This window comes from Hippocampus guttulatus, chromosome 10, assembly GCF_054856545.1.
Source record: "Hippocampus guttulatus isolate MCC_2025c chromosome 10, RoL_Hgut_1.0, whole genome shotgun sequence".
Classification (NCBI taxonomy): domain Eukaryota; kingdom Metazoa; phylum Chordata; class Actinopteri; order Syngnathiformes; family Syngnathidae; genus Hippocampus; species Hippocampus guttulatus.
In genome coordinates this window covers 4,093,842-4,121,558 of record NC_141270.1, presented here as the reverse complement: position 1 = coordinate 4,121,558, position 27,717 = coordinate 4,093,842, and the positions used below count along the sequence as shown (strand labels likewise).

Sequence of the window (27,717 nt, the reverse complement as noted above, 5' to 3'; positions counted from 1 at the left end):
AGTCGTCGATGTTATTGGCTCCTGTTGCTAAGACACTGTCTTTGGCCCACACCCACACTTTCTATTTTATCAACGACTTCTTAATTTAAAAACACAACAACAAATATTGTGGGTGTGGGGGCGGGAGGGTTCGTCATCTGAATTACCAGAGCAACATCTGAAGCGTACAATTTGGATAACTAGAAATCAAGCGAGAAACCAAAATGCACTTCACCTGACGTGATGCAACTCCATGTGTCCACCTGCTGGCTAGTTGTGGAACTGCCTTGACGTCATTCTATTAGCTCTAAAACCAGAATGACACCGCTTGGAATCCAACACTATACAGTATAGTAAAACCTTTTTATTCAAGGGCGTCCCATGTAGATTCCTTTATCATATCTTACAAACTGGTGGTATATGCACAAAATGGGATAAACTGCTTGAACAGATGAATATACATACATACATACATACAGGATAATTAAAAACAAAAAGAAAAAACAACAACGGCTTGATTGGCAAACCAAAGACACAAATGTCTTCTCTGCCTTTCAACAGCCATTATTACAGTCCAATTTGGACAATTAGTTCAACCTAATCACGACATGGGTGCACATGAGGAACATGTTGTGCTCTTGTGGAAAACAAAGAGATGATTGGACAACGTCTGTATGAACGCTGCGAAGCTTTTTGAACGGTGTGCAAAGTCACAAAAAAAAAAAAATAGTCCCTAGCCTTCTCCCTTTGACATACTCGACAGAAGAAGAAAAAAAAGGGGTAGTTTAGCTGTAACCCAAAACAAGGGTTTTGAACTGAAAATTATTTTGTTAGGTTTTCAGCCTGTGACTGTCTAGGGATCATTAAAGCAGGACACTGTTCACATTCAAGGAAAATGACGCCACAATCACTTCACACCACCATCTTGTTGCCCCTTTGGAGACCTCTCACGCCGGATTGTTTTCTCAGTATATTTGGAAGACCGGCGGAGTAAATATACACCGTCTCCAAATTGAAATGCAAAGAACAAGAATGGGGAACCTTTAATTGATTAAAAAAAATACAATTAAAAAAATAATAATACTCTACTCACAAAATTCTGGGATATCTTGTCTGTTGGATAAAATTTCATGATGAACATAAAAGCCCAAGATCCCCCCGCCCCCTTTTTTTTTGGTGAGTAACAAAAATTTGGGGGAAGGTGTTTTCTAAGAGAGGTAGATTCCCCAGCCCCGTACGGTGGATGAAGCACATTCAGAACCATTTCAGTCATGCTTTCAGTTACCGTTTCACGCCTTCAACTAACTTGAACACTTGACTAGAACCTTCAGTGAACATTCTCTCAGCATGAAGTAATGCTTAAGAAGGGGTACACGCAGACCAAATTTTTAGGCCGAATTACAGCATGGTCACCTAAATCAACAACAGTCTCTGAAAGATTATCCTGTCTGGGGTGTTGCAAGTGATTTTTTTTTCCCCCATCTCTGATCAACTGTCGAGGGGCTGACTCTGGTAAACATTAACCGATTGAAAGCCATTGGAACATGTTCAGGTCCACACACACTAGTACACTCTTTGTCCGTCCTATTAAGACAATACAACATGTTGAGGATAATAAATGTCTTACTCATGAAATTGTTCACGACTAGTGCCGCTTCGGCCTACTACTACAACCTTTGGACATTTATCCAATATTTCGGATATCCAACTTGAGGTCCTTTACCCCTACGCTCTTTGGCCTCACTTGGATGTCAACTACAGTACGTGTTATTCATGAGGCATAATGTACGAGTAGACGTGCTACTGGTGACATTTTAAAATTGGACTGGTTATTCGTCATGCCCGTCAGACACTGAGCGATGTAACCAAAAGACCAAACTGGACAATCGCTAAGGAAATACAATTGGCCAGTCTATGTTCTTATCGGAAAATATTATTTTGAGGCAGCACAAAAAGTGTCCTGTGCTGCCCCGCCCCACACTGAAACCCAAGCAGCATGACGCGACTGTACACTTGCTGCTGTAGCTACGGTAATAGCAAGAAAGGAAACCGGCAAGGTCTAAGAGTGTGGATACACTGAATCATTCCTTGAGTTTACTCAGAGACTCACTACGCTTCACTTTCACATCCATAGGTCCACCATACTTTATTGGTACGGTTTCGCAATAGCCATCTGAATCACACTTCTGTTCGAAAATGAGTATTTGGATGCCGATGCAAATTTTGAATCGCAGCGTAACTAGTGGACGATGGGTGACAAGAGCTGTAAAAGCACTCTTTCTTACCACGTGAGGGTCTCTCACCCAGATGTTCAAAAGCGGTAAGCGTGTACCCCGCTTTAGCACTGGTGTTGCTTCAAAACTTAATGAAATGATACAGACATTCTTAAAAATATATATATAACAGTCATATTTCCTGTTATCCAAGCGTAAAAGGTCATTACAAAGCATCAAGAAATACACAGATGGGACATGTGTCACACTCATTTAGGAAGACCAATCCTTGCAGTAATGCTTTTTTTTGGGGGGGGAGAGGGGTCTTTACATTCATGGACACAAAACCAGACCCCTTGTGACTCCACTGTAGCTCAAGGGATGCAAGACATATGGTACTTGAAGTTGCTTCACAATCAAGCAAGAAAAGGCACTGTGATATTTCTTTATAGATCCTTATAATTTCTTGAAAAAGGTAAGTCTTTAAAAAAAAAAACATCTTTTGGCGGAGTTTTTTTTTTCTCTTGAAAAATAAACATGGTTAGAAAAAATAGTTATTTGCACCTTTGACTCATTTGAGTAAGTTTACATTACAAAAACGTGAATTACGGTACTTTGATTTTTTAAAAAAACGCAAGTGACATTTTTAACTTAAAATGTTGTCGCTGTCCAACAAAAAATATCACCAAATGTATTAATCTAAAACAAAATAAGTGTATTGGGGATTTTTTTAAAAAAGGACGTTTTTTATGAGACAACTACACCTGGGAGAGTAAAAAAATAAAATAAAAAGCACAAAAACATTTAGTTGATTTTGCGCTAAGTGCAAGTGGGGAAAAACTACTCGTTAGATACATTAATATTACTGAGGATATATTTTTTTAAATGTTTGAAACTGCTAAGTGACACAAAGGATGATATACCAAAACAAATAAAAAGAAATATTAGATGCTACCTGCAGAGAACAAAAATACAAAAAAAAAAAGAGGGGACAGGAGAGATAACAGAGGCATCACCTGCTTTCGGAGGGAGGAGGGGAAGGAGTGCGCTACATCGAAACGGTACGTTCCGCCTAAAAAAAAAAATTTTTTTTAAAACAGCACTTTTGGAATTCACAGTCCTGCCTGCCGTGACGTCGCGGTGAGCGTCACTGGACATCAAGCCGGCTGTACATGACGCCGCGGTTCCACTGCACAGTTCGCACCCACGGCGGCAGCTGGTAGGAGCGGGGAACGATGCCGCTGACGTTCTCCTCCAAGTACAGGAAGAGCTGGTACCACCACACCCGCGAGAAAAGGTTACTCTGCGATGTCTCTTTCAGCGACTGGCGACCACAAAACACGTATGGACATGTTGGGAGTTAGCGTACAGGTAGAGATGGAATGGTATGTAAATGTCACAACACAGTTAGCCTCACAAGGGGCACGGGTGTGCATACTAACCTGCTGGTTGGCCATCGTGTGGTACCACCAAAAGAGGCGTGTCGTAATAAAGTAGGCCACCACCACATCCACAGTGTAGTGGTCATGCGCCAGAAGGATGCAGAAGACTCCCACGGCGCTCAAGGTCCAGCAGAACCAGTGGTACCACCAGAACCTTCTGGGGGAATCTACACGACAAACATATTGGTCATAACACTTTAAGGGGAAATATTTTTTAAAAAAATAAAATAAAATCCAAATTAAACATATATGTATTGGCTTGCATAGAAATAGTTGGGTCTCTGGAGTAGTGTGAAATTAAACCTTTTATTAGCTCCCTAGTTCCGAAAAATGTGTCTGAATGAGCCGTTTGGCACTTCCGCCCCTCGTAAGAAAAAACAACCCGCTAATTTACAAAGTAACTGCACGCAAACAAAGTTTCCCCACTTACGACATAATCAGCGAGGGTGGGCGAAGATGGAGAGCAAGTTGCTGCTGTTGCTGCGCTTTTACTAATTAAAAACCAAGCATTTGAAAAATCGTGGTGGTTTTTGGAATGGTATTTCACTTCATTTCAAATGGAGACACGTGATTTGCGGCGCAAGTAAACTGAATTAATAGCTTCTTTTTTTTTGCAAGTCAAGGCAGCTGTGTATATCTCCTTTAAAAAAAAATCCAGTTAATTTCTCCACGAGAGGTCACTATTGCATCAACCAGGCAAACCGGCCAGGAAGATAAAAATTTGCACAAGTCGACCTTGTTACTCTCAAAATGCCCGCTGACTGTACCATTCCAAGTCCAAAAGGGCCTAGCTTGCTTGAAGAACACAAAACAGTGTCACGCAAACCGTGCAGTTTTAATATGAAACCTGCAACCTGTGGCTTTGCTAGTGGTTAGTCAAATATGTGCAGTCAGTTTCCTGTGTGACTCCATTTCATGACGCACTTTAGAGAAGTGTTCGTTTGTGAACTTTCGGTCACGCATTTCATAACGTGACATTTTTTCGCTTGAGCGTCTTGACTTACACTCCTTGATGAAGAGGTATGTCAGCGTTAGCATGACCGTGTGGCCGCTGTACAGGTAATCTCCGCACATGGTGTGGGAGCCCGTGATGGAGAGGCCGCCGCCGGCAATCATCTTCATCACTCTCCTCATCTGTGCTTCCCAGTCGCCCAGAAGCTGAAAGCAGCACAGGTGCATGTACACACAAACACAATTAATCATAACAACAGATGTTTACGCATGATGTTGCAGACAGCCTGACAGGTTTTATTAATCCCCTTGGAGTCAAATTAACGATGCAGTGTGTATAGTACCTTCGGAGAGCATTTGAAGTGCATCCCGGGGACAGGCAGAGTGGTGATGTACATGGTAATACACCGATACAAATACAGTGTACCCACAATGAAAAAGAAGCGCCTGCCTATGATTGACCTGGAAAAAGAACAACAAAGTTAGTTCATTATAAATAAATAAATAAATAAATAATGTATATGATTCTCAAGCATCTTAAAGAAAGTACTACGTATAAACATTATTAGCTATCCAAGTAACACCATGAGGATCAATATTGCAGTACGTGGCTTCGTGTTTAGCAAAAACAAGGCAGAGGTTTTATTAGGAATGGTTTAGTGAATATTATTATCCACAGTAGCATTATGGTTACTTTGAACATTAATACGGTGCTTCAGGAAAGAAAAAAAATGAACCTCGAGTCATGGGTGTGGCGGTAACTGCCCTTCGGGAGATTTGAAAAATTCTATGCAAATACATTCAATTTAAATCTAACCAAATTGGATATAACAAATGCACTATACTGGATAAAAAATTTTAAAATGACGCTAAATTTGAACATTCAATTCAGTGATTTTCTGAAATTCTGTGACGAGAGAACCGCTGCCATACACAACAAGTGTTACTTGGCCAAACCTACCAAAATGTTTACTTGGAAAAAAATTTAATACGGTAATCAAACGCAGGGGCAATCATATCACAAATTAGGTCAAGGATTAAGATTGCAACTGCCTCACACCAGTTCTGTAGACAAACACAGTGTGACTTAGCTTCTGAGCTAGAGGTTAAGCTAAGCAATTGACAATCCATTTAAATTTCAAAAATAGTAACTTGTGCTTACTTGCTTTGGTGCTGCTGTTTTGGTTAGCAATGGAATTCAACTGAACAGATATTCTATTACTGGCCATTTTGGGAGGCGCCTGTTTGAAGGAGGTGTTTGTCTTAAGTAGATGATGGGTGATTAATTTGGGTATAAGAGGGTTGCTCTGTGGATCACACTTTTTTCTGGGACTCGGAATGGCTGCGTCGCTATCCCCTCATAAAACTCGTACCTGTGCTTTAGGACAGCCCACTGTAAGAGCCACAGCGCCACCAGCAGCATGCCATTAATCTCGCAGATGGAGAAGGCCCATTCAACTCTGTTGAACAGGTCAAAAAATTTGTCGGGCAGCGGCGGGGTGTGCTCTTTTGACGGCACCCTTTCGTGGACCACCGAGATCACGACGGTGGTGGTGACGAAGCACACCACCGCGTAGACGAACGCCACGCCTGTCTTGCCCCACTCGGGCGGTAAGGAGGTGCGCGAGGCCTCCATCGGAGGGATGGGAATGCGCACCATCTCAGCCATCCGCAACGTCCCGTTCCGTTGGGGTTTAACCGTCCCGTTGGGCAGGCCGCCGGCGTGGCCGTTCGCGTGGCCGTTCTTGTGCGCCTCGATGTGGGTCTCGATCCGCAGTGTCTCCAGACGCTCTAGCAGCTGCTGCCCGCCGTCCGACGACACCAGCAGGAGCGGCGGTCGGTGAAAGTCGGCCTGCGTGAGCTGCAGCAAGGCGGCGCCGTCCGTCTGGCGGAGGGCGTCGATATACTCCGTCATGCCCTCTTTGCTCAGCCAGTCCGCGACGTCCTTGGCGGACCACGCCGCTACCCTCGTCATCTCGGCCGGCGGGCGTGTCCTCGGGTGGCAGGTGAAAGGACGCGGGTGGTTCGGCGCTTTTAAAGGGCAGGGTTAAATCCACACCAGCTCCGGTGCATGGTGTTTATGGAGCATCGAATCGGAGGTGGTGGTGAGGGGGGGCACCCGCAGGGACCCCAGGTAGAAGTCCAGGTTGTTTTTGGTCGCCGCACACCTGTCGAAGCAAATACATGCTATCACTACATCACACAGCACACAAAGCACTTGGATCCTAACAGTAGCGAAAGCATTCATGCCTCAAAGTAGTTTTTTTTTTTTTTTAAATAAAAGCAGTGCTTGCATATCCTTTTTAATCTATTCCTTTGATCACTGGCACGCGACCACTTTTAAATCGGTCACGTCATTCACAAAAAGGTGGCCTTTTAAATAACTCCGGATCACAAATCGACAATCGTTGCGAAAAGAGCACATTTCTAAGTCTCCAACACATCGTGTATTACTCACTGAACCCTGTAATGCCAAGTTCTGCTATTTGACCCTTTTTTGACATGCATTACAAAACTTTGGGGCGTTTTTTTTTTTTCATGCATAACCACGCGACCAAGTGTAACCATGACGAAAACAAACAAATATCCACAGCAATGGACATATTGTATTAAAGTGAAGAATTGTCAGCTGATGAGAGGTTAACTTCAGGCCAGAGATGTTATGATGGGAACAGGAAAATACGTACAGTGGAGGGGCACAATTTAGGGGAAATTATGTCGCTAAAGTCAGACAAACACTTCGAGTAAACAGCATCATGGAAGTAATTCCACATGGTCTGCTTTTTCTTTTTTTTTTACTCAGCAATGGATTTACAATGCAATATGCATTATCCCATTGATTAATCAAGTAAATCGGCAATGCAATATAAGTGTACTCCATGTGTGACATCCCTTGTTACCAAACCCAAGTTGTGGTAATTATTATTAATAAACACATCCATCGAGCCAACCTAAACTTCTTCTTCAATTCAGAGCATTGCTTCAAGAGACTTTTGGTGAATCCTAGTATGTTAAACAAAAGGTTCATGGAAATTATTCTTATGCATCAAGTTTCTCCATTGTTTGTCCTGTCCAGGGAGCGCACCATCACTTACTTATATGTAGAAAAACGTGGCATCACACAAGTGAGACATGACTCATATGAATTACATTATGCCTTTTGCTGTCTATTTCCAGAGATTATTGTGTGCAAAAAATAAAGTCCATTGTCCACAAAAAATAAATAAATTAATTAATTAAACATGCAACGGCAGGCAAGAACACGTCACTTGAGTATTTCCAAACTGCCAGAAAAAAAACATTTTAAATGACTTTTTTCCCCCATTGTACATCTGATAATAAAATACCATGGGCAACGGAGCGTACCGCAAAGAATGTAACCTCGACATGCATCGTTTTTGCTTTTTCACGATACTGAGCATTTGTTTACAAAGAGTGATTTCCGTGATGGACACAGGGTGGTTCTGCTAGATGCCGGGGAGGGAGCGAGAGGTTGAGTTGGAGGTTGGTCAGACAGGAGGGAAATGAGGTGGGGGAGGGGGAAGAGGGAGGAACCCATAAATCAAAGAGAAGGTCGACGGCGAGGCAGCCCCACCCCTAGAAAGGCTGCTTGAGCTCAGCTCGGAGAGGACAGTGGCTACAGCGGGATCAGCGCCTCATGGCGGGGGCGCGGTGCGGCCCGACACAACCTCTGTGGCTGCGGAGTTGAACAAACGACAGGTGGAAGGAGCCACCTGTCATTACACTTACTCTAACCGAGATATAGAAAACAACTAATAAGAGTCTGACTCGGACGTGTGTTGAAACAATCGAAGGGAGGCAAGGTCTAAAAACAAACATATGAACAGCACACAAACGGTCTGGCCATGTGACAAGCCAGCTGTGTAGCAGCGGTGTGAGAACATTACTTGGCGGCGATAAAGAGCATGAGACAAAGAGCACTAAAACCAATCTGAGATTAGCTGTCAATGACTCAGCGGTGTGCCAAGGACCTTTGGTCTGTGAATCGGCTTACAGCTCGCGAGCTGAGGAAATAAACTCACCTCCACTGTACTGGCCACAGGAAATGCACAATAATCCCAAAAGGGGGGCGGGGGGCGGGGGGGGGGGGGGGGGGGTAGTATGGTCCAGAAATCTGGAACATGTTTGTGCAGTCACATCAAGCATAACTGTGATAGTGCAGTCGTTTTCATTAGTTGCAGAACCTGAACACGTAGAACACAAATGTTTGATGATGATTTGGACTGTCCCCCCCCCCTCAAAAAAAAAGAGGGGGGGGGGTTGACCATTAGTAGAGTCACCTCACGATCGGCTTCAGGGTACTGAATTCCAGGACTGTGCCATGTCGCAAGCTTCCTAAAAGCCCAACAAGTACCTTAACCTAAAGCATGGGATCTATCAATAGGTAGACTCAAAAACAAAACACTAACGCGAGGGATGCCTGGACAGTACTAGTACTGGTTTTAAAAAAAAAATCAAAAAGCACAAATGCCACTGAACCAGTCTGACATTCACCTTCCGGGGAAGGAACTACGTCAGCCGCGCCAAGGTACTTAAACAATCCGGCAAGTAACGAGTCCCGCTGCCCGCTCGGCTTCGTGCTGTGATATATCATTTGACTCTCTCCATTTTATAGTCGAAAACGCAGAAGTATAATGGCATCCATATATCTACCGGTACTTGTTTATATCCATCCACCAGATCCTGCCCGTTTTAGATCCCTCCCTACCCCAACACACCTGATTCAAATGACCAGCTCGTCAGCGAGCTCTGTGGAGGCCTGAAACGATCATGAACAATTGAATCGGGTGTGTTGGGAGAAGGGAGGGATCTAAAACCGGCAGGATATGGCTCTCGAGGAACCGGAGTTTCCTAACCCTTGGCACCAGATGAGACATCCATTTTTGTCTTTTAGTTTTTCCTTTGTCTCTTGCGAATACAATCACTTGCTCTCTTGTGTTCGCGGACTGAGAAACCACGCAACTGAAATATCTTGTGTGACGGGCTACATTGAAGTGAACTGTGTGAGATCATCATGAAGTTGTGTGTTGAATTTTGGATGCGAGTAAAACTCAAAAATAGCGATTAAAAATATAATCGAGCTAAATGGTTTAAGATGTCGGTGCATTATGGAGAAGCGGTACTATGTATCGTGAGTTCTCAGACGTACTACTTGTACTTGGTCTCAAAACATTTGTTTTTAAAGTGTTGTCACTGCATCGATAGCTAAAATAATGTCAGCGACACTCCGATTCTGATAAAAATCTTGACAGTAGGAACCGAGACACCAAATCAAAATATCCTTTGATTGCAAAGAACAACCAAAGACCGGGAAATGTTCAGCACAAAACAAACTTTAAACGGTCGCTTGAACATTGAAGGTCAGGTCGCCCACCACATGAATAAATAATTTTCCTTGAGATGATTTGTAAATATGACTCTTGTGTGCCTTTACTAACCAGGAAGTTCCATTCGTATTATTCATGCAGTGATGGATTTACTCAAGGCAAACAACTCACCAGGCATGAACAAAATTCAGTCACCTGAAATGAAAAGTGACTGGGGGAAATTTTATGTCTTTTTTTTTGCATTTTTATGATTAATACTACTACTTCTGTCCACAAAGCGCTGAACCGGTGACAATCGGTGTTTTAAAGTTGCAACAGTTGCAACAAGGTGAACTTTGAGTTGTAAGAGCATTCACGGAGCAGCACATTGTTATCAGCGACTGGAGATGATAAAAGGAAAACTTATACATAGCTTGACAAGGTTTACCTGCTCTTGATTTGCTAATTCTACATTTAATCAGACGTTTTCATCATGTTTTATTTTATCCTGGATGAATTTGTTTTCATAACTCTACTTTTGCTTCCATCTGGCATTGGCATGTTTTTTTGTTAGTTTTTTTTTTACTTGAAGATCCCTTTTCTCGAACCAAAGGGTTTTATAACATTTCAGAATATTGACTAATTTATTAATCGACATGTCTGCACTGGGGGCGGCCCGGTACTCCAGTGGTTAGCGCGTCGACCACACAGTGCAGAGGTACCGGGTTCAATTCCAGCTCCGGCCTCCCTGTGTGGAGTTTGCGTGTTCTCCCCGTGTCTGCGTGGGTTTTCTCCGGGTACTCCGGTTTCCTCCCACATTCCAAAAACATGCATGGCAGGCTGATTGAACACTCCAAATTGTCCCTCGCTGTGAGCGTGAGCATGGATGGTTGTTCATCTCTGTGTGCCCTGCAAGTGGTTGGCAACCGGTTCAGGGTGTCTCCCGTCTACTGCCCAAAGACAGCTGGGAGGGGCGCCAGCACACCCGGCGACCCTTTTGAGGATAAAGCTGGTCAGAAAATGGATGGATGTCTGCACTGCTCAGATTAAACACGGAATCAGTTTTTTTTTTCTCCACAAAACACTGGCAAGGATGTAGCAAATAGCAACTCTGGTGCAGGTATTTGCTAAACATCTGCGACCCCCGCCCCCCCCCCAAAAAACAGCACTTGCCCCGCGTGTGTTACATTTTTCCACTATGAAAAATCAGCGGGGCCAAGGAGAGAGAGAGAGAGAGAGAGAGAGAGAGAGAGAGAGAGAGAGAGAGAGAGAGAGAGAGAGAGAGAGAGAGAGAGAGAAAGGATGGCAGGGGAATCACAGGGCAGTGCACGTGACGCGACCAGAAAAAGATCCCACCCAGGAGGACAATACGTCAGGCTGACACAAACATAAACACGCCATCCGCGGCTCGTCTTTATGAAGCCCGGAGTGGAAGCAAATGAGTCATTTGGGGAAGGGGGTGAGGGGGGGGGCGCTTTGAAAAGCTCTTGGCATGGGAGAGGAGACTCGAGATTGCCTTGTGTGTCATGGAACTGAAATACGGCAGTCGAAATCCACATTGAGCATCTTCCGTGCTTTGCTCGGTTGGGACGTGATTTGCAAATCATTGTATTCTGTTTTGATCGCGGTGTAACACAACCGCCCAACTTCATCGGAATCCAGTTTAGATAACTTCCATTATTTCCTATGGGAGAATTGTTCTGAGAAGTGAACAAAACATCCGCGTACGGGCAAGCGTTCGACGTGACCCGTGTTTTGAAAACGGCGGCCTTCACCCTTTCTGCCCTCGACAGCTCAAGGGGATTGATTGGCCTCACAGAACTTGACAACTGTGTCACACGTTTGTCAGTGTTTTTCTTGCCTTTTTTTTCTCCACCCTTTTCCTTCTGCCCCCTCCTCCGAGCTCGTGTGATCAGGAGCCAGCCGCCGATGCCTGTCGCCGCTCGCGCTCCCACCCTGGAGCTCGACTGTTGCTTCCCGTCTCCCTTCGCACGTTGTCGTCCGTTTTGGTTTTCTTCCTGTCCTCAAAAAAATAAAAATAACTATAAAAATTGTAGTTTATGATATGGGAGTTAGTCAAGAAAAAAAAACACACCAGATTTGAACAAATTGGCTTTGACAGCTTAACGGTGTCCAAACGTTAGGATATGGTGCTTCAAGAGGAGAGTTAAGTATGTCACCGAAATTACTTTTCCTGACCTAAAAATCTCTGAATGCGTATCGAAAAGTTTTGAAAAGCATTTATGGCAAACACTGTAACTTGCTGGAAAAAAAATAGCAATATATATATATTTGGTCCTGAGCCCATTTTCAAAGGGAGTGTTTTGTTATTCCAGAGGGTGTGGATTTTTGATTGGGACCTTCCCCCCCACCCCAAACAATGGCATCCTGTTACAGGCTATTTACTTTGTGGGATAAAGGTTGACTTCATACTCTCACCTGTATCCCTTTACACTTGGCACACAAATACTCGACTGGTTCAAATATCTCACAAACGCAGCCGCACTTGGTAAAAAGTATCCGTGTGTGTGTCTTAACTGTCAGAGATTTCAATGTTGAGCTGTTAAGGAACCGAGAAACTCAATAGTTTAGCATTCCCCTTTTAAACTTCCCTTCACAGTTTTCAGTTTGCGTTATTAGCAAGAAACATGATGAAAAGTTGTTGTCAACTTCCACTTTATACACTCATAATCAAAGTCTCCAAGAATTTAACAGAAAGCGACAAGATCAACAAATTGTTTCCGTTTGCCGAATAAACCTCTTCTGAACTTATCTTATTTCGAGTAATGGCATCAGGTTGATTGTAAAATTAGACAAAATCGCTTGCATTTGAAGCATGGCATTAAAAAAAGAAAAAGTGTGACACAAAAAATGGGCAGAGATTTAGTAGCTAATGGGATTTTGCTGACATCATTGCCCCCCAACCCTGCTCTTAAAAAAAAAAAAAAAAAAAAGGAGGACAAGGTGCTCTCCAGGATGCTATATTTATCCACACGAGGTCCTTCTTATTGATCCTTGCGGGCAAAAGACTGCTCCAACCCAATAAAGAAAACAAGCGATCATTGCCACTCGATTAAAGTCCTCCGAAATCTTAAAGCGCTTGGGGTGAAGAGTCGTGTATCCCGTTGTAGGAATTCTAAACAACAGCAGCATATGTTGCAATGTCCTTTCCTCATGATGACCAGATCAATGTCTCGGGGCGTGACTTATGAGAAGTTCAGTCCAACATGGCAACATCCATCCATCCATCCATTTTCCGAACCGCTTGATCCTCACTAGGGTCGCGGGGGGTGCTGGAGCCTATCCCAGCTGTCTTCGGGCAGTAGGCGGGGGACACCCTGAATCGGTTGCCAGCCAATCGCAGGGCACACAGAGACAAACAACCATCCACGCTCACATTCACAGCTAGGGACAATTTTAGAGAGTTCAATCACCCTGCCATGCACGTTTTTGGACATGGCAACATCATTTGTTAATAAAAGCAGCAACCTAAAACCACCTTCAATGTTTCCCTTGTAGTGAAGCCCTGCACTCTTGTCTGTTTAATGGCTATTTTACAGTACAAAGGCAAGCCAGAATTTTAATTGCATGCATTCACTGTGGTATCATTTTGTTCAAAGATGAAAGAGTCAGAAGGTAGCCCAACTAAGGTGCCGCGAGAACCGATATTGCCAGAGAAAATAGAGAATGTATGCCTTGTGCCGTACGCTTTTCTTGTATGTGTTACTGCTCCGTGTGTATAGTAGCAGTCGTTTGAAAAGCAATGGGAAAAAAAGTTCCGAACTGCCGTCAAAATGAATGGCCATTGCACGATGAGTACGGCGCATCAAGAATTTTGAAAATCGAACAATGGATTCAGGAGAAAGTCTGTATTTTGTGTCTAAAAATATTTTTTGGTGTGTGTGTGGTATCGCCTGTAAAACATCAAGTCAAAAAAATAGCTAAAAATGAGCTAAAGCAGTACAGCTTCATTATTTTTACTCGGCATATCTCTCGGACCATTTCATGTCATCTGCTTCTTGAGGAACCCTTTCTCCGATTGGCTGACACGTTTCAAGGAAAAAAAAAAATGTCCACCAATAAACTCATATGGGCCAAAACGCCCAGGGCTTCAAGTCAACGTGTCAAAATGATTGTGACTTTTCAAACGGTGACACTTGCTCTAAAAATTCAATGTAAAGAGCACTAATGGGACATCATTCGGAAGAGCAGTGCGGGATCCTACAATGGGTCATTCAACACCATTGATTTTCTGTCCATTTGATACAGAGGATTTTAAAGGGGTTTGGAAGTGCTTATTCTTTTTCTTTTTTTGAATGCTGCAAAAACAAGGTTGAGCGCACGTTCATTCTAATACTGCTGTCATTTGGGTGTTTGAATATGCAGGGTGTAATCATCTTTTGTTCAGCGTCAGTTTTAAATATTTTGAATAAACTTTCAACCGTGTGTGACAAATAAACAGCTTGAAGCGAGCACGCTGGACAACTTATTTGGACAACTGCGTTAGCAAGTCTGTTTGTTTGCTCAAAGTCACCCACTTCTTGACAGCAAGAGAGTGAGAACAGGTGCTCATGGAATACTTTAAAAAGTGCGTGTTCGTAAATAAGTTTGAACGTGTTCGAAGCGTGTGGGAGGTGTAAAAGTCACAAGCGGACCCGGAACCCCGCCGTACACTGGGATTCGACGCATATCCTATCACTATTTACAATGACGACCAGCTATAAACGGGAGGCTAAAATTGCTGCCGTTGAACATTTGTGCAATCATCCCTGAGAAAAAGCAAATACACGTCATTCTCCAGAGCTTAGCAACCGTACTGGGACAGCAACCACTTGAATGAAAAGGCCATAAAGCGTCAGCGACTCCTGCGGATGCCTTTCGGGTGCGGAGAGTAACCAGTGCTAGTTGCTGTCTGCTAATGAGAAAGCCTCCTGTGGTTTTATACGCCCTTGATTAGGATGTCAGGCCCGTATGGCCTTGGGGGGGTGGGGGCGGGGGACAGCACAAATTGCAGATTGTCTCTGTTGGATTGCATGTCCAGCACATACCACACTGCGGGGCTTGTTTTCAACAGGAAGCCATTAGAGTGCATTTAGCCCATCTTTGTGTTTACACGGGGATGTCTGTGCGGCTGCTTAAAAGTAGGCAATTATACTTATCAACACTTTACACTATTGAATTATTAACAGGAACATAGGAATGAAAATGCTGATAGATTTTCATGTAATGAACATCGGAAAAGGCCGACCTTCTCATGTTTTATGTTGAAATCGAATCACCATCGCGCCTCACGCTTTTCCACGCTGAGCTCTGCGTGACGGCAGTAACAGTCCATGTCGAACAATTATCACTGCTGAGCTTCGAAGGCCTATGGAACACTTTCACAAAGTTTGGGTTGAGTCGACTATGCATTCAGTTGTTTTATTGATCATCAATTGGTGCGTTATGTTAAACAGGGGTGCGCAATGTCGTGCTCCAGGTTTCGCACAAAAAAATAGGCCGAGCCAGCCTCAATTCAAAGTCAAGTCAGCCGCCACAACAATGGCTTCAGAGGACCAAGGTCCTTGATGAAATGACCATACATGTACAAGTTTAGGTCCCGTGGAGAAACCAGATTTGTAGTTGAGACTCAGCCTGATAAGCCAACAGCACTTAACGGAAAACTAGGATACTTTAAGGTAACTCAGAAAATGAAACCGGATCACATTTTATGGATGGCCGACAAATGGTCCGACCCTGATTTTATAAAGTGCCAATGAAGTGTGTGTGTGTGTGTGTGTAAAAGGTATAAAACAACTAGCATCAAGTTGTTCTTGGGCCAACAAGTAACAGATCTGTACAGCATGTGGAACACCAATATGATTTTCATCTACTCACATTTTGGATTGTGTTCAATTTTTGGATGGAGGACAATGCGAGAAATTGGAGCAGTCAGAGCTTTTTGGGGTTTAAGCAAATTGCAGCCTGACAATATTTGAGCAGAAATCAAACAAACTTTGAGACAGAGGAGTGCAGAGGTGGCAGATGTGGGAATAAAGACTACGATCGTAAAACAAAAGACTGCAAGTCGCAACAGGAGGACCCCTCAGCTCAGGAAAGCGGTGTTGCTTACAATTCCAATCATGAAATCCATTCGGCTGCCTTGCCGCCGTCAATTTGTTAGTCCTCGGCAAAAACGCTGGCCTCTTTCCATTGTTTCCTTGTGTTTTTCCTCAAGTACAGAAAAGTAGGCTCAAGCCAGCAGCGCTAACCCAGAATTCCAAAATGCCGTTGTAGGCCACAGAAAATTGGGACATCATGTGAGTGGGAGTAAAACTTCATGTGTTTCTAATTACAGCACAACAAAAACGAAAGCGAGTTTGTTTTGTGGTTCTTTGGTTGGGGGCAAAGGGGAACTATGATAGAAACAAAATTATTTAAATGATCTCTGATGGCAAGCTCCAAGTAGTACAAGTTAGTGTAACCAAAGAATGGCAAAACACTAACTTGTTAACAGCATTTGGCACAGGCCGCAGTTGGGTGTTTTGCGGCAACAACGTGCCGGAGTATAAAAGACGGAAGTGCAAAATGTATTTCAGAGTCAAGGCGGGGATGTTTTTGCACTTTTTTTTCCATTGCGTATTCAAATATGCGACTTGAAAAAAAATATTGCGGAATGGCTCAATGAGCCACGTACGCGGAGGCCTCCTATTATTCCTGACAACTTGTTTTTTTTTACCTGCATTTGCACACGAGTTGTGGTGTTGTTAACTTGGCTGCTGTTTTGTGTTTCTAAAGCTGTCAGTCAGAAGATAAACAATAACCCGCAAAAAGGAAAAGGACGCCCCCACTGAGATAAGCAAGGGCTATTCATGGTCGAGTTTTACGCCACTGTCAAAACACTTGAAATAGCCAACACTGTAATCCTCATGATCGACGAGCATATAAAAAAAAAAAAGTAACCTGAATTATTGGCAAATTGGATTAGCAAGTAGCACACAAAGTCAAAAGCCCCACGGTCAGGAAAAGAGCAGAAAGACAAACAAAACACTATTTTCGATGAAAACAAACAAATCAGAAGTCAACCACACTCACAATTTGAATTTTGTTCAGAAATTCGAGTCAATAGCAATATTTCATTTACTATTTTACTCTCCGCATCACATGAACTTTCATTGCAATATGATTAGAAGACTTTTTTTCTCTTCTGAGAGATGATCCAATTTATGAAGGAAAACAGGACGGATTTGCATGCATTCAAATTCAAGATAATAAACGCAAGCCACGATTACAGTAACAAAAACTTCACAAACACACTTGGAGTGACACAATTTCGACTTTCGGATGTGGGCCCAACTTATCAATCGCTTATCTCCAATGATGCCCTGTAATTGGCTGGCAACCAGTTCAGGGTGTTCCTCGCCTACTGCCCGAAGACTGCGGCGACGTCACTGTTCTACATTAATCACTGTTATCACATTATACAGTGAAACTCCTCTACAATGAAACCTACATGGGCAAAAACACCCCCTAGTTGGGGGGAGGGGGGGATCCATGCATGAAAGCCATTCCCACTTTTCTGCTCCCCCTAGAACGAAAAGTCCCCGTGTTCCATTATATGAAATCTTTTTCTCTGCTCTTGCCTCGCAACGAGATTCACTACAACGAAAACAAGCTTTCCGCAAAAGTCTAATCCAACCTCAGCATGCCACAGCGACCTCTACTGATTCGTTCGGAAATGACAACAGTCACCACCACACTGGTTTACACATGCCTAGTAGTACAGGAAGTATTTGCAGCACGAACGTTGCATTGCTAAATTGGTGACAAAACGGACCTTTGCATACCAAGGAGTTAAGAAAAGCTTTAATGCTTGAAGACAGGATAAAGGTAATAAAAATGAAAGACAGAGGAAGCAAAACAAAAGACATTATGCAAGCAATTTATGAAAGTAAAAGTAAATGCTGATCGTAAATTTCACAATTTCTTTCCCTGTTTTTCTTTCTACACTGGCTATATGAAGTGTCAAATAAGTGTATGCTCATACTTATGCACTATTGGAATAAAAATAAAAAGTACACGTATACGTTTTGTGTGTGTGTGTTCGTGTTTACGTCTGAGATCAAATTTGCTACAGTGAAGTCCCCTGTTGTGAAAAGTTTCTTGCTGCAAACATGATTTTGTTGTAGAGGAGTTTCACTGTAGTTGACTTAAAAAAAATATTTTAAAAAAGACTTCAGTTGCTCAACCCATAATGCACACCCACCGATTTTTAACATCTTAACCCTTTGAGGGACAGCGGTTACTACACTGGACATCTTATGTTATCGGGTTACAGGGTGCATGAGAGGGTTATACCATTTTTTTTTTAATGTGAGGGAAAATTGACTGCATAGTGTGCCGTGTACTCAAGACGACCAACACAGGACACCACACATACATCCCGACAGAAAAGTCATTGTTTCCACCAGTGAGAGGAAGAAACTGTGAGTCTTCCCCGCTTGTGGACAGTCAGATAGTCGTTGCTTTGGCAGTGACACATCCTGGCAACAATAAACCCCTTTGACTCGACTGCTACATTTTGCCTCCGAACTTCACACTGACTATGGGGCATTAACGCTGCGCCTGAGAAAATATGTGACACCCCAGTTTTAATCCATTTAATGTTATCAATCCAACCTTTTCACAGCTCAAATTCTGGCAAGGATTTCCAAAAGGTTTAAGAGTGTGCTCAAGAGATTTATTTTGACCATTCTTCCAGTTGCGCATTTGTGAGATCACATGCTCGTGTCGGACAATAAGAGAGGAGAAATGCTCAAACTGTTTTCACACAATTGGGAGCATTGAATTGTCCAAATAACTTGATAAAATAAGGCATTAAGAGTTCCGCTCAACCGAACTAAGTGGCCAAGATTTAGTGTAATTCTGCGATAGAAACACATTAAGGGTTGAATAAGAACAGCTCGAGAGCGCAACCTTCTCAGCCAGGAACTGTGAGATGCTCACAGCATTGAGTGCAGGGCTGCCACAATTCTCAGTTGTCTTCTCACACACTGAATGAAGTAAGCAGCTGGGGGATCTCTTTGTAGACGTGCTGGTTGATCGTCTTGCACACACTGAAGGGGAAAATCCATCATTGAAATATCGTTTGTGACACTAGTCCCGGAACTTTTATGACACACCTTGCAGCTGCAAACCGTGTCTCAATGTCACATTAACCCCAGCGGATTAGTACTGGGATGTCACCTGAGTTCACATGAGTCAAGGCAGGTGATAATACCAGCTTTATTAAGTTATCAGTACCCGCGACGGTGGCTGATGCCAATGACTGACTGAACGTTTTTATAATTGAACTGCATCCACGTCCATCTACCGATACTCTCATTGAGATGGGGTTTCTTTATGTGTGTTTATATAAATGCTTGGAGTGCATTGTTAAGTGTTTTTAACAGAATGTTCCTGTTTATTTGTGATCTCAATTTCAGCATGGCTGATAGCGTTTTCTTCTTTTGAATTTAGTCCGTATCCATCCTCTTACGTGGCTATTAATCTGAAAATTAAAGTTTCTGTATGTTTATGAGATCTATATTTAGGTTGAGAGGGCACTACTAGTGATGCCCTGGTAATATGGGTGATACGATGACTTTCTCCATTACAGTATTTCATGTATAAAAATGTGTTTATACATTTACCTGCTTTCATCGACTGAGAAAAATAGGTTTGTATTCAGTACATTAATATGTTCTATTTTTCCTGCTGAACACAGTACAGGCAACAGAGCTTTTACTTGCGAGTATTATACAGTCTCACTAATTGCCAACTTCAAAGTGTCATAAACAGTTGAACCTGAATTACTTTGAATTTCAATTTTATTTGAACAGATGCATACTGATTTTATACACGCAATCTGCACATTGTCAGTCCATTGTTCGGAATCACGTTTAACCATTTATTTTCAAAGCGATGAAACATCAATACAAGTCAATGGGGAGGAAACGTTCCACTTGGTCCCGCCCAGCGGTTCTGTACTAGTTTTAGCCGAAAAAGTAACAACCCTCAGTCACAGTGTAACGCGGACTTGCTACCATTACTACTTGAAGTTAATATTTTACCAAGAACCGAACCTCCGTCGGGGCGATTCGCTGCCCCCGCCGTGAAACGCTAGCCGACACACCTGTGACATAGACATTTGTCCACACGGTAGGTTAATTTAAACATGCTAAAAAAGACACACAGCCCGCGTGTGCACAAAGGGTGAGGGCCGACTGCGATGGTGTTTTGTGGTACTTAAGGGCTTAGAGGCTGGAAAACCTAAAATAGACGAGTAAAAGCTTGGCTGTTTTAGCTAGCTCGCTGGATTAGCTAAAAACACACGAGACGTTCGGCTCGGAACCGTTAGCTGGCTCGACCCCACACCAGACTACATTAGCCAAAGTGCTAAACTACCATCTCAAACACTAACCAGCGAGGTCTCCACTATTGAACGACAACACGAAATACGGCACAACGGTCACTCAAAATCGGCGTCGTCGTAAGTACACGGTGCGACGCGACAACAAAAATGTTAGGTTCCTTCACGAGGCCAGATAGCAACCCAAGTTCGCCGCATTTGGAGCATCCCGCGAGGCGAACGTGTGGATGACACATGAGCGACAGCGGCGCAGATTTTCCAAGAGTCTGCGTCGGGAAACAGTGACACCGGAGCCACATTCAACATTGGCCCAACGACGAGTTTCACACATGGGTGACACGATTTCACCGCAACTGCTTTCGACGCTTGAAAACGTTGTAATTCAACATTTAAAAATCGTGTGGTTATCTTACCGTGGAGTCTTTGAACTAGTTCTCTTCCAAGTGCCGAGGCAGTGATCGTGTTGCGCCACACGTCACTCCGTTAAATCCGACTGGCGTACTCCTGACCAGGCGTTTAACAACAGTACAGAGAAGTAGGGAGTCCTTGCGTGACGTCACGCATGCCGCATTCGCGTGCTCTCGGAGATTGTAGTAACCCAAAACACGCCCCGAGAGGAAAAACATCGTATTCCCTGGTATTTCAAGGGTTCTTAACAAGACTGACTTCAACAATAATAACAATAATAGAATTTTGTGTTTTTTAATTTTTTTAAATGGCAGCGCCACGAAGCATAATGCGGTGGAGTACTCTCATGTCGTATCGAGTGAGATGTAAGTGAACAGCAGAGCTGGAGTTGGATCAGCTTCGAGGGTTCTTGCAGCCATCTGTTGGCCAGAAATGTAGCTTACATTTAAACTAAAAAAAAAAAAAAAAAAAGACAAAAAAAAATGTACGTTATCTAGCAGAAATTATTTATTTGTGGAGAACTTTAATATAATGATTCCATATTAAAACTACTTTTTAAAAAGCATACATTTCAATGACAACTTCAAATTCTAATTTAACTTCCCATTGTAGAATTAAAAATGTAAATCTGGATTTATTGCACTTTCTTGAGGTAAATTATGTGTGATTATTTTCCCCACTATGTTAAGTCATTTGTTTTACTAATAATTAGACTCCCAAAAAATGTTTTAGCTTGAAGAAATTTAAAAAAAAATGTACGTTATCGAGCAAAAATTATGGATTTGTCAAGATCTCTAATTCAATGAAATCCGTATTCAACAAACACTCACATATTTTAACGACAACTTGAAATTAGAACCTAATTTATCTTCTGTGTGATCAAAAACTATTTAATACAAATTTGGGCTATTCAATCGCATCTGTTTCATGTAATTGTATCCCATATAAAGATGTATCATTAGAAAAACAGATAATTTTACAGAGTGGGGGAAAAGGACAACGCAGGATTTCCCCAAATAAAATGCAATATCACAAACAGGAAAACAAACAAACAGTTTGCTGCATGCTGGACCATCATCTACCATGCGCTTCTTGCTACACAGGGGAATTGGAACCAGTCAGGTCAGTCCAGTCTAGAACATCGACCAAAAAGTTATGTTTCGCATTCTCAACTGCACGCACATGCTCCAAAAGAGATGTTGCGATATGCCATCCACATCAACTTTACATTGGTTACCCGCAGGATGTGGAGGGGAAAGTAGGCCACTGGTATGATATTTACTGCAAGTCGAACGGCATTCTTGTCCAGTCAGCTGATCTTGGTGATCACATTTTAAATATCTTGTACCACAACTTAAAATATTATGTTTTCCTTTCCAGATTAAACATGTTGAATTGACTACCAAAGCACGTCACCTGACAGAGTACTTGCACCGCAGATAAGGCCTCAGTCACTGGGCGTGACCTATCAGCTATCCAAAGTTCAGGTTATTGTGAAACTCCACAGAGCAGCTAATTTTTTCGGCTTTTTAAAAAACAACAACTCTCGAACAGGACGGCACGGTTTTTGGACTAGGCTGAATCATGCAGATCAACATTCGGATGATCCTCCTTGTTTACTTGGTAGGCACACTTTGTTGCTCCAGCTGTTTTCGTAACAAAGCCAGTATTCCAAGGATTGCCAAATACTTTGGTACCAAAGGTCGGTATGAAGACGTAAACCCTCATCTTTTAGAGGACATCCTGGCCGTCAACACATCCATCCTGCAGCCTCCATTTCCACAATGCCGTCCCATTCATCTGACTGCCATCATAAGACACGGCACGAGATACCCGACGAGAGCGGTCTTCAAGCATATGCAAGACATGTACAAAGTGGTAAAAAGTGCCACGCCTGACAAAGAGAACTGGGTATGCGAGATCCAGACCCAGTGGAAGATGTGGTATACTGATGACATGGACGGTCGGTTAGCCCGGAAAGGCGTGGATGATCACAAACATCTGGCGGTCAGGCTGTCCAAGCTGTTCCCCACGCTGCTTTCTGAGGAGAATCTTCGAGGAGGACTTGTGAAGTTTATAAGCAGCTCTAAGCACAGGTGCCTCAACAGCACTTTGTCCTTCATGGCGGGACTGACAGAGCAGTGGGGTATTCAAGGTAGTCACCTCTCGACGCAGCTCCATTTCGAAAGCACTTAAGCAACAGCCGCCGCTGTAAAAAAAAAAAAAAAAAAAAAAAAGGTGCACATAAAGCACAATAAAGTAAATAATATATTCGGAGTGATTAAAAAAAACATCTGTTGAGTTAGATATTTATGCTGATTACAATTTTTTTTTTACCGGTAAAAAAAAAAAAGTAAGACTGTAGTAGAAGAGATTACGAGTCCCCTCATCTACAAATTCGTTGGTGCACTCACAATTGAAACAGTGTGGTGAGAGGTGTGTGCAGCTCCCAATCGATGAGCACAATTAATATCTGCAAACAACGCGAGCATATCAGGGATTAAGAGGATCAGTGCTGGCTTTTCTCTTAACGTTGTAACCACGGGCACACCGTTGTAAGTTCTATTTCATTTTAGACAATGCAAAATAAACACTTTTTTTTTTATTTAAAAGGGTGGAAATGTACACATTAGGATTTTCATTTATTACAAATGTATGCCCTAGAAGTGTTTTCCATCCAAATATTGACTGTAATTATGACTTAACTACTGCATTATCATCGGTTTGTGATGCTACACCTACATAAGCATTTCCGATGTATATACACATTCGAGTTGTCGTATATTCAGGGACGTATAACTACAAGCACCAAAAATACAGAATAAAGATACACAGAAACAAGATCATAAAAGACAGAATTATTAATATTTATAACCTCGGTTTTCCCCCATAGGACATAATGGAAATCAACTCTTTTAACAAAACCATAAATAAGGTGTTGTAAATGTTGAAATGTAAAAACCAAAGAAAAAAGTACTGTCATGACTTTTCAGCTTTTATGATTTTTTTTTTTTAAACATGACTGTGTACCTCCCTGTCGCCAACCTAGATCAGACATTTGACTACGAGGTGAACGACGCACTCATGAAGTATTTTGTCCACTGCACCAAGTTTGTGGAGGATGTTATCGGGAACCCCTCAGCCCTGTCACAAGTTGACAAATTCAAAGAGGGACCGGAGATGAGGTCAGTCCAGGAGAAGATTGCCAACCAACTCCGAGTCCCCTACAAGAACATCACAGCTGGTCAGTGGTTTGATTTTATTGACAAGATGATCCGAGTTCTCAGATTCTCATGTTTGTATTCAAAACAGTGATCACTATGATGTCATAAAATGTGTTGACTGAGCAGCCGCTGCCTCAGAATTTTTACAAACCAATCCTGGCATTTCTCCAAATGTTTTCTGCGCGCTTGTCTCATTTCTCCGCAGACATGGCTGACGCTGCAATGAACTTGTGCGCCTACGAGTTGGCCATCAAGACTGTCAACTCTCCCTGGTGTCAGAGCTTGGATGAGGTTGACGCTAAGGTACGGGGCCACACTCGGTGGGTTTTATATCACAAAGTAATTCAAAATTTTTGTAATTGTAAATTTCCCCAGTGTGGGACAAATAAAGGATATCTTAAAATCAGTTTACATATTTTGTGCAATGAAACACTTTATCCCCCCCCCCCCTCCTATCTTGCTGCTGTAGACTGCAAATTTCCCCAGTGTGGTACTAATAAAGGTTATCTTATCTTATATTTGCAATTAGTACGTGTATCTTTGGTAAGTCTTCAGGGAAACCGATAACTAGCAAAACGTTTTGTATGTTATGTCACTATTCGTCTTCAACACTTACCGATGTGCTCAAAATGTGTGCAATTTGATGCAAGAAAGTGTTGACTGGGTGAACTTTTGGAGGTTTGAGGGAGGGGTCCTTATAATACAAGGTTGAACCATTTTTTCTTTAGGAACTAATGTAAATAAATAATCCAGTCCATGGCCAAACAGTCATCAGAATAAAACATTAACTGTACAAGTGATTACTGGAGTAGGTTTTTAACATTCAGTTAACCATTCGTAAGTCATCTTTCAACATTTTCTTGTTCTTTTTAATACCCTGTCAAGGTAATTAGGACATAGGTTTCTAAATGTATTATACACGGTCGACATAATTGCTGGGAAAAAAATGCTAACTATATAGCACTCAGTTGTGGAGCTATGGCGCTACCCCTTTTCACCATGTCAGTTTTCCTGATTTTGGAGGGGGGCATGGCTAAAATGCAGTCCAGTGACACACTTGGGCATCTGACAGGACCTCCCCCTGCCTCACTTGAGCCTCTTCATTTGCATTACTTGCGCAATTACAAGTTACTTTGCTGTTATTCCTAGACCCATTTCTACCACTGCAGTCTGCAAGTAGCTAGCTAGCGACACCTACAACCAGAAAAATAATCTCCCCAAAATGCCACAAATGGCTGAACAGCTCGGAGTCTGTCCCGTCCACCAGAAAAAACGACCCCCATAGCGTGTTTGCTTGCAAGCTCACTGGGGGCTAACAGGCCTCGCTCTGATGGGCTATACCTGTATGTGGATATACTGTATTTTCACTGCTAAAACATGTTAAGATTTGTCGACATAAAAATGATGCTAAGACAAAGTAGTTTTCATTCTTCAGCTGTGAGGGGAAAAATGAGGCCCTGTAAGTTTGAACTTCCTGTTTCACGACCTATTGGCCATTTGACTGTAAACAGTTAAGTCATGAGCCCGCTCAAGCCACAGTGCGTTTCATCATCAGCTTCGTCACCGTGGTTAGTCCTTGACAAACACGCCGCCGTTATTCACATCACAAAAGACGTTTTATGTCCGATCCGACCTTTAGCTCAGGTAGCCCGTAATGAGAGTAGCGTGAATACCACCTGGCCTCAGATATTTTTTTGGGTCAACAGATAGTGGAGTATGCGAATGACCTGAGGCAATTCTGGAAGAGAGGCTACGGTCACGATATTAACGGAAAGTCCAGCTGTATTCTTTTCCATGATGTCTTCAGTCGTCTGGACAAAGCGGCCAATGAAAACACGTGAGTACAATGTCACTCAATGCAGACGGTGCCTTGACTTACAAGAGTCAAGGCTCTTTTACAGTGAACCGAACTCCCACTACCCCACTGTTGGTGGGGTATAGAAACTGAGTCCGAATGCGAATAGCTGTGAATAATTAATGTGACCGAATAATTGCCATAAAAAAAATTTAAGTGTCAGAAAAAAAAACCACAAGTAAGCAGGGGATTGGGTCAAAACTGTTTTCCACAAATCACATCATATTTTTGACTCTATTCATAAATGGATCTTCTTCCATTACAATTTAGGTCCGGCCAGCAGGTGACCGAAGCAGTGACGATCCAAGTAGGCCACGGAGAGACCCTCCTTCCGCTGTACACCCTCATGGGCTTCTTCAAGGATGACGAACCCCTGACATCGTCAAACTACGCATCGCAACACCAACGCTCTTTCCGCCCCAGCCTCGTGCTACCGTATGCGGCGAACCTGCTACTCGCGCTGTATGACTGCGGAGAAGGAAACTTGAGGTTGCAGCCACTGATTAATGAGAAACCAGTGAGCTTCCCAGGTTTGACTGAGAGTCAGCAGGCACCCATGCCGCTGTATGAAGACGTCAAAAAACACTACAAGGAACTGATCCAAGGGTGTGACTTTGAGGCGGAGTGTGAACTGTTCAGTAGACTTGATCAAGTTTTAATTAAAGAGGCCTTGTAGAATTAACGGCCACTATACAAGATTGCAACACGTGTGGAAATAAAAGAGAATACAGATACAAGAAAAGAATGTAAAATTTTAACATCAAAAGTGTGTAACACAAACAAAACACTTTTTTGATACAACTGGGTCAGGGTAATTTTAAAATAACATACAATCAATTAATTGGAATAAACGGTAATAGCAATCTGTTAGGGTTTGGATGTGACCCCAATAGCACGACAACAGGCAGGTATCGTTGAAGCCAACACTTGGCGTAGTTTATTGAAGAGTCTTCGCAAAGTCACTCAGGGGGAAGCACGAGGAGTCCACAAGGAAATGTCCACACAAGGAACAAGAAGCTGCAGGAGATGGCAACAGAGTCCACCGGCGTGGTGACGGCACGAACTTGCACTGAGGAATGGTCTGTGAGTCGATTTGTACCAGTCCAAACGAGCAGATAGGCAACAGGTGGGTGATGAGCTGACGAGTCTCAGTTGTGAGGTGCAGAGCACCCTGGCTGAGGAGGCTGCCTGGCAGGCCCCTCCCTAACAGAATCACATTGTTTACATCACAAATGTGCACATTTTATTACCTCTCGCACTACAGTTGTGCCTTGAGTGTGTGTGCGCGTGTGTTTTCAGGGTACTGTAATAGATTATCGCGGCAAACCTGGTTCACACTCCTTACCAGTAGGCAACGGTAATGCGCCTGAACTTTGATTAGGTATTTAATATTTCCAAAACAGCTGCGAATAGTAAGTTACCTCACTTTCCACTGGCAAGTCAAAAAAAAAATCGGCCAAATGATGACTTGAATTGTCAACAAAATCTCTTCAGTGAGATCACTTGTATGTTAAGGCACCATAGTTAGTTTAGTAAGAGTAAATATAAGGGCTAGTTTTCGAAACGGGATAAAAGCCGAACCACAAGGATCAACCTAGCCATGTATGCAGAATCAATTAAAAAAAGGTTGATCATATTCAGATTTAACCAAGGATTTGCTCAAACATGATAACGTTCAAATCTGCAAGTCTGGATAAAAAAAATCCATAAGGACTTAGTGCATTTTCGAAAAGAGCTTTTCATATGAATTTAGGAAAATCCCGGTGTTCCTACTTGAAATCAGCCTTACTGTTGTTGCCCCACTTGAACTCAATCAACAGTCTTGAGAGTTGACTACTGTAACACAGATAAAGCAAATGGCTCAAATGATATGTGAGCTATTAAAATGAGTGCACATTTGTACGAGGTGTCTGTTATGTGGCTGAGGT

General features: G+C 42.7%; 2 protein-coding genes across 4 annotated transcripts; one reads left to right on the top strand and one right to left on the bottom strand.

Moving 5' to 3' along the window:
• Positions 1–328: 328 nt before the first annotated feature.
• sgms1a (sphingomyelin synthase 1a) lies at positions 329–20,938 on the bottom strand. Of its 3 annotated transcripts, none has more exons than XM_086121636.1 (8): positions 20,716–20,938; positions 18,868–19,007; positions 11,774–11,930; positions 5,959–6,753; positions 4,930–5,047; positions 4,639–4,792; positions 3,635–3,801; positions 329–3,516 (listed from the first exon to the last, which is right to left on the bottom strand). In XM_086121636.1, the coding sequence occupies exons 4-8, from the start codon at positions 6,558–6,560 to the stop codon at positions 3,340–3,342; spliced, it is 1,218 nt and encodes a 405-aa protein (XP_085977762.1). In that variant the 5' UTR covers positions 6,561–6,753; positions 11,774–11,930; positions 18,868–19,007; positions 20,716–20,938; the 3' UTR covers positions 329–3,339. The 3 variants fall into 3 exon arrangements, with proteins under 3 accessions (XP_085977762.1, XP_085977763.1, XP_085977761.1); XM_086121637.1 differs by having other exon boundaries at positions 18,898–19,007; XM_086121635.1 differs by lacking the exon at positions 18,868–19,007.
• LOC147198954 (multiple inositol polyphosphate phosphatase 1-like) lies at positions 19,944–26,652 on the top strand. Its single transcript, XM_086121633.1, has 6 exons — positions 19,944–20,091; positions 22,091–22,865; positions 23,760–23,954; positions 24,140–24,237; positions 25,641–25,771; positions 26,060–26,652. The coding sequence occupies exons 2-6, from the start codon at positions 22,295–22,297 to the stop codon at positions 26,463–26,465; spliced, it is 1,401 nt and encodes a 466-aa protein (XP_085977759.1). The 5' UTR covers positions 19,944–20,091; positions 22,091–22,294; the 3' UTR covers positions 26,466–26,652.
• Positions 26,653–27,717: the final 1,065 nt, after the last annotated feature.

Excerpts from the sequence above, each read along its gene's own strand:
- sgms1a (XM_086121636.1), bottom strand. The coding sequence starts at position 6,560 with ATGACGAGGGTAGCGGCGTGGTCCGCCAAGGACGTCGCGGACTGGCTG. Across the intron at positions 5,048-5,958 it reads TGGGCTGTCCTAAAGCACAG|GTCAATCATAGGCAGGCGCT; the intron begins GTACGAGTTTTA and ends TTCTTTTTCCAG. Across the intron at positions 3,517-3,634 it reads ACACGATGGCCAACCAGCAG|TCGCTGAAAGAGACATCGCA; the intron begins GTTAGTATGCAC and ends TGTGGTCGCCAG.
- LOC147198954 (XM_086121633.1), top strand. The coding sequence starts at position 22,295 with ATGCAGATCAACATTCGGATGATCCTCCTTGTTTACTTGGTAGGCACA. Across the intron at positions 23,955-24,139 it reads CTACAAGAACATCACAGCTG|ACATGGCTGACGCTGCAATG; the intron begins GTCAGTGGTTTG and ends ATTTCTCCGCAG. Across the intron at positions 24,238-25,640 it reads TGGATGAGGTTGACGCTAAG|ATAGTGGAGTATGCGAATGA; the intron begins GTACGGGGCCAC and ends TTGGGTCAACAG.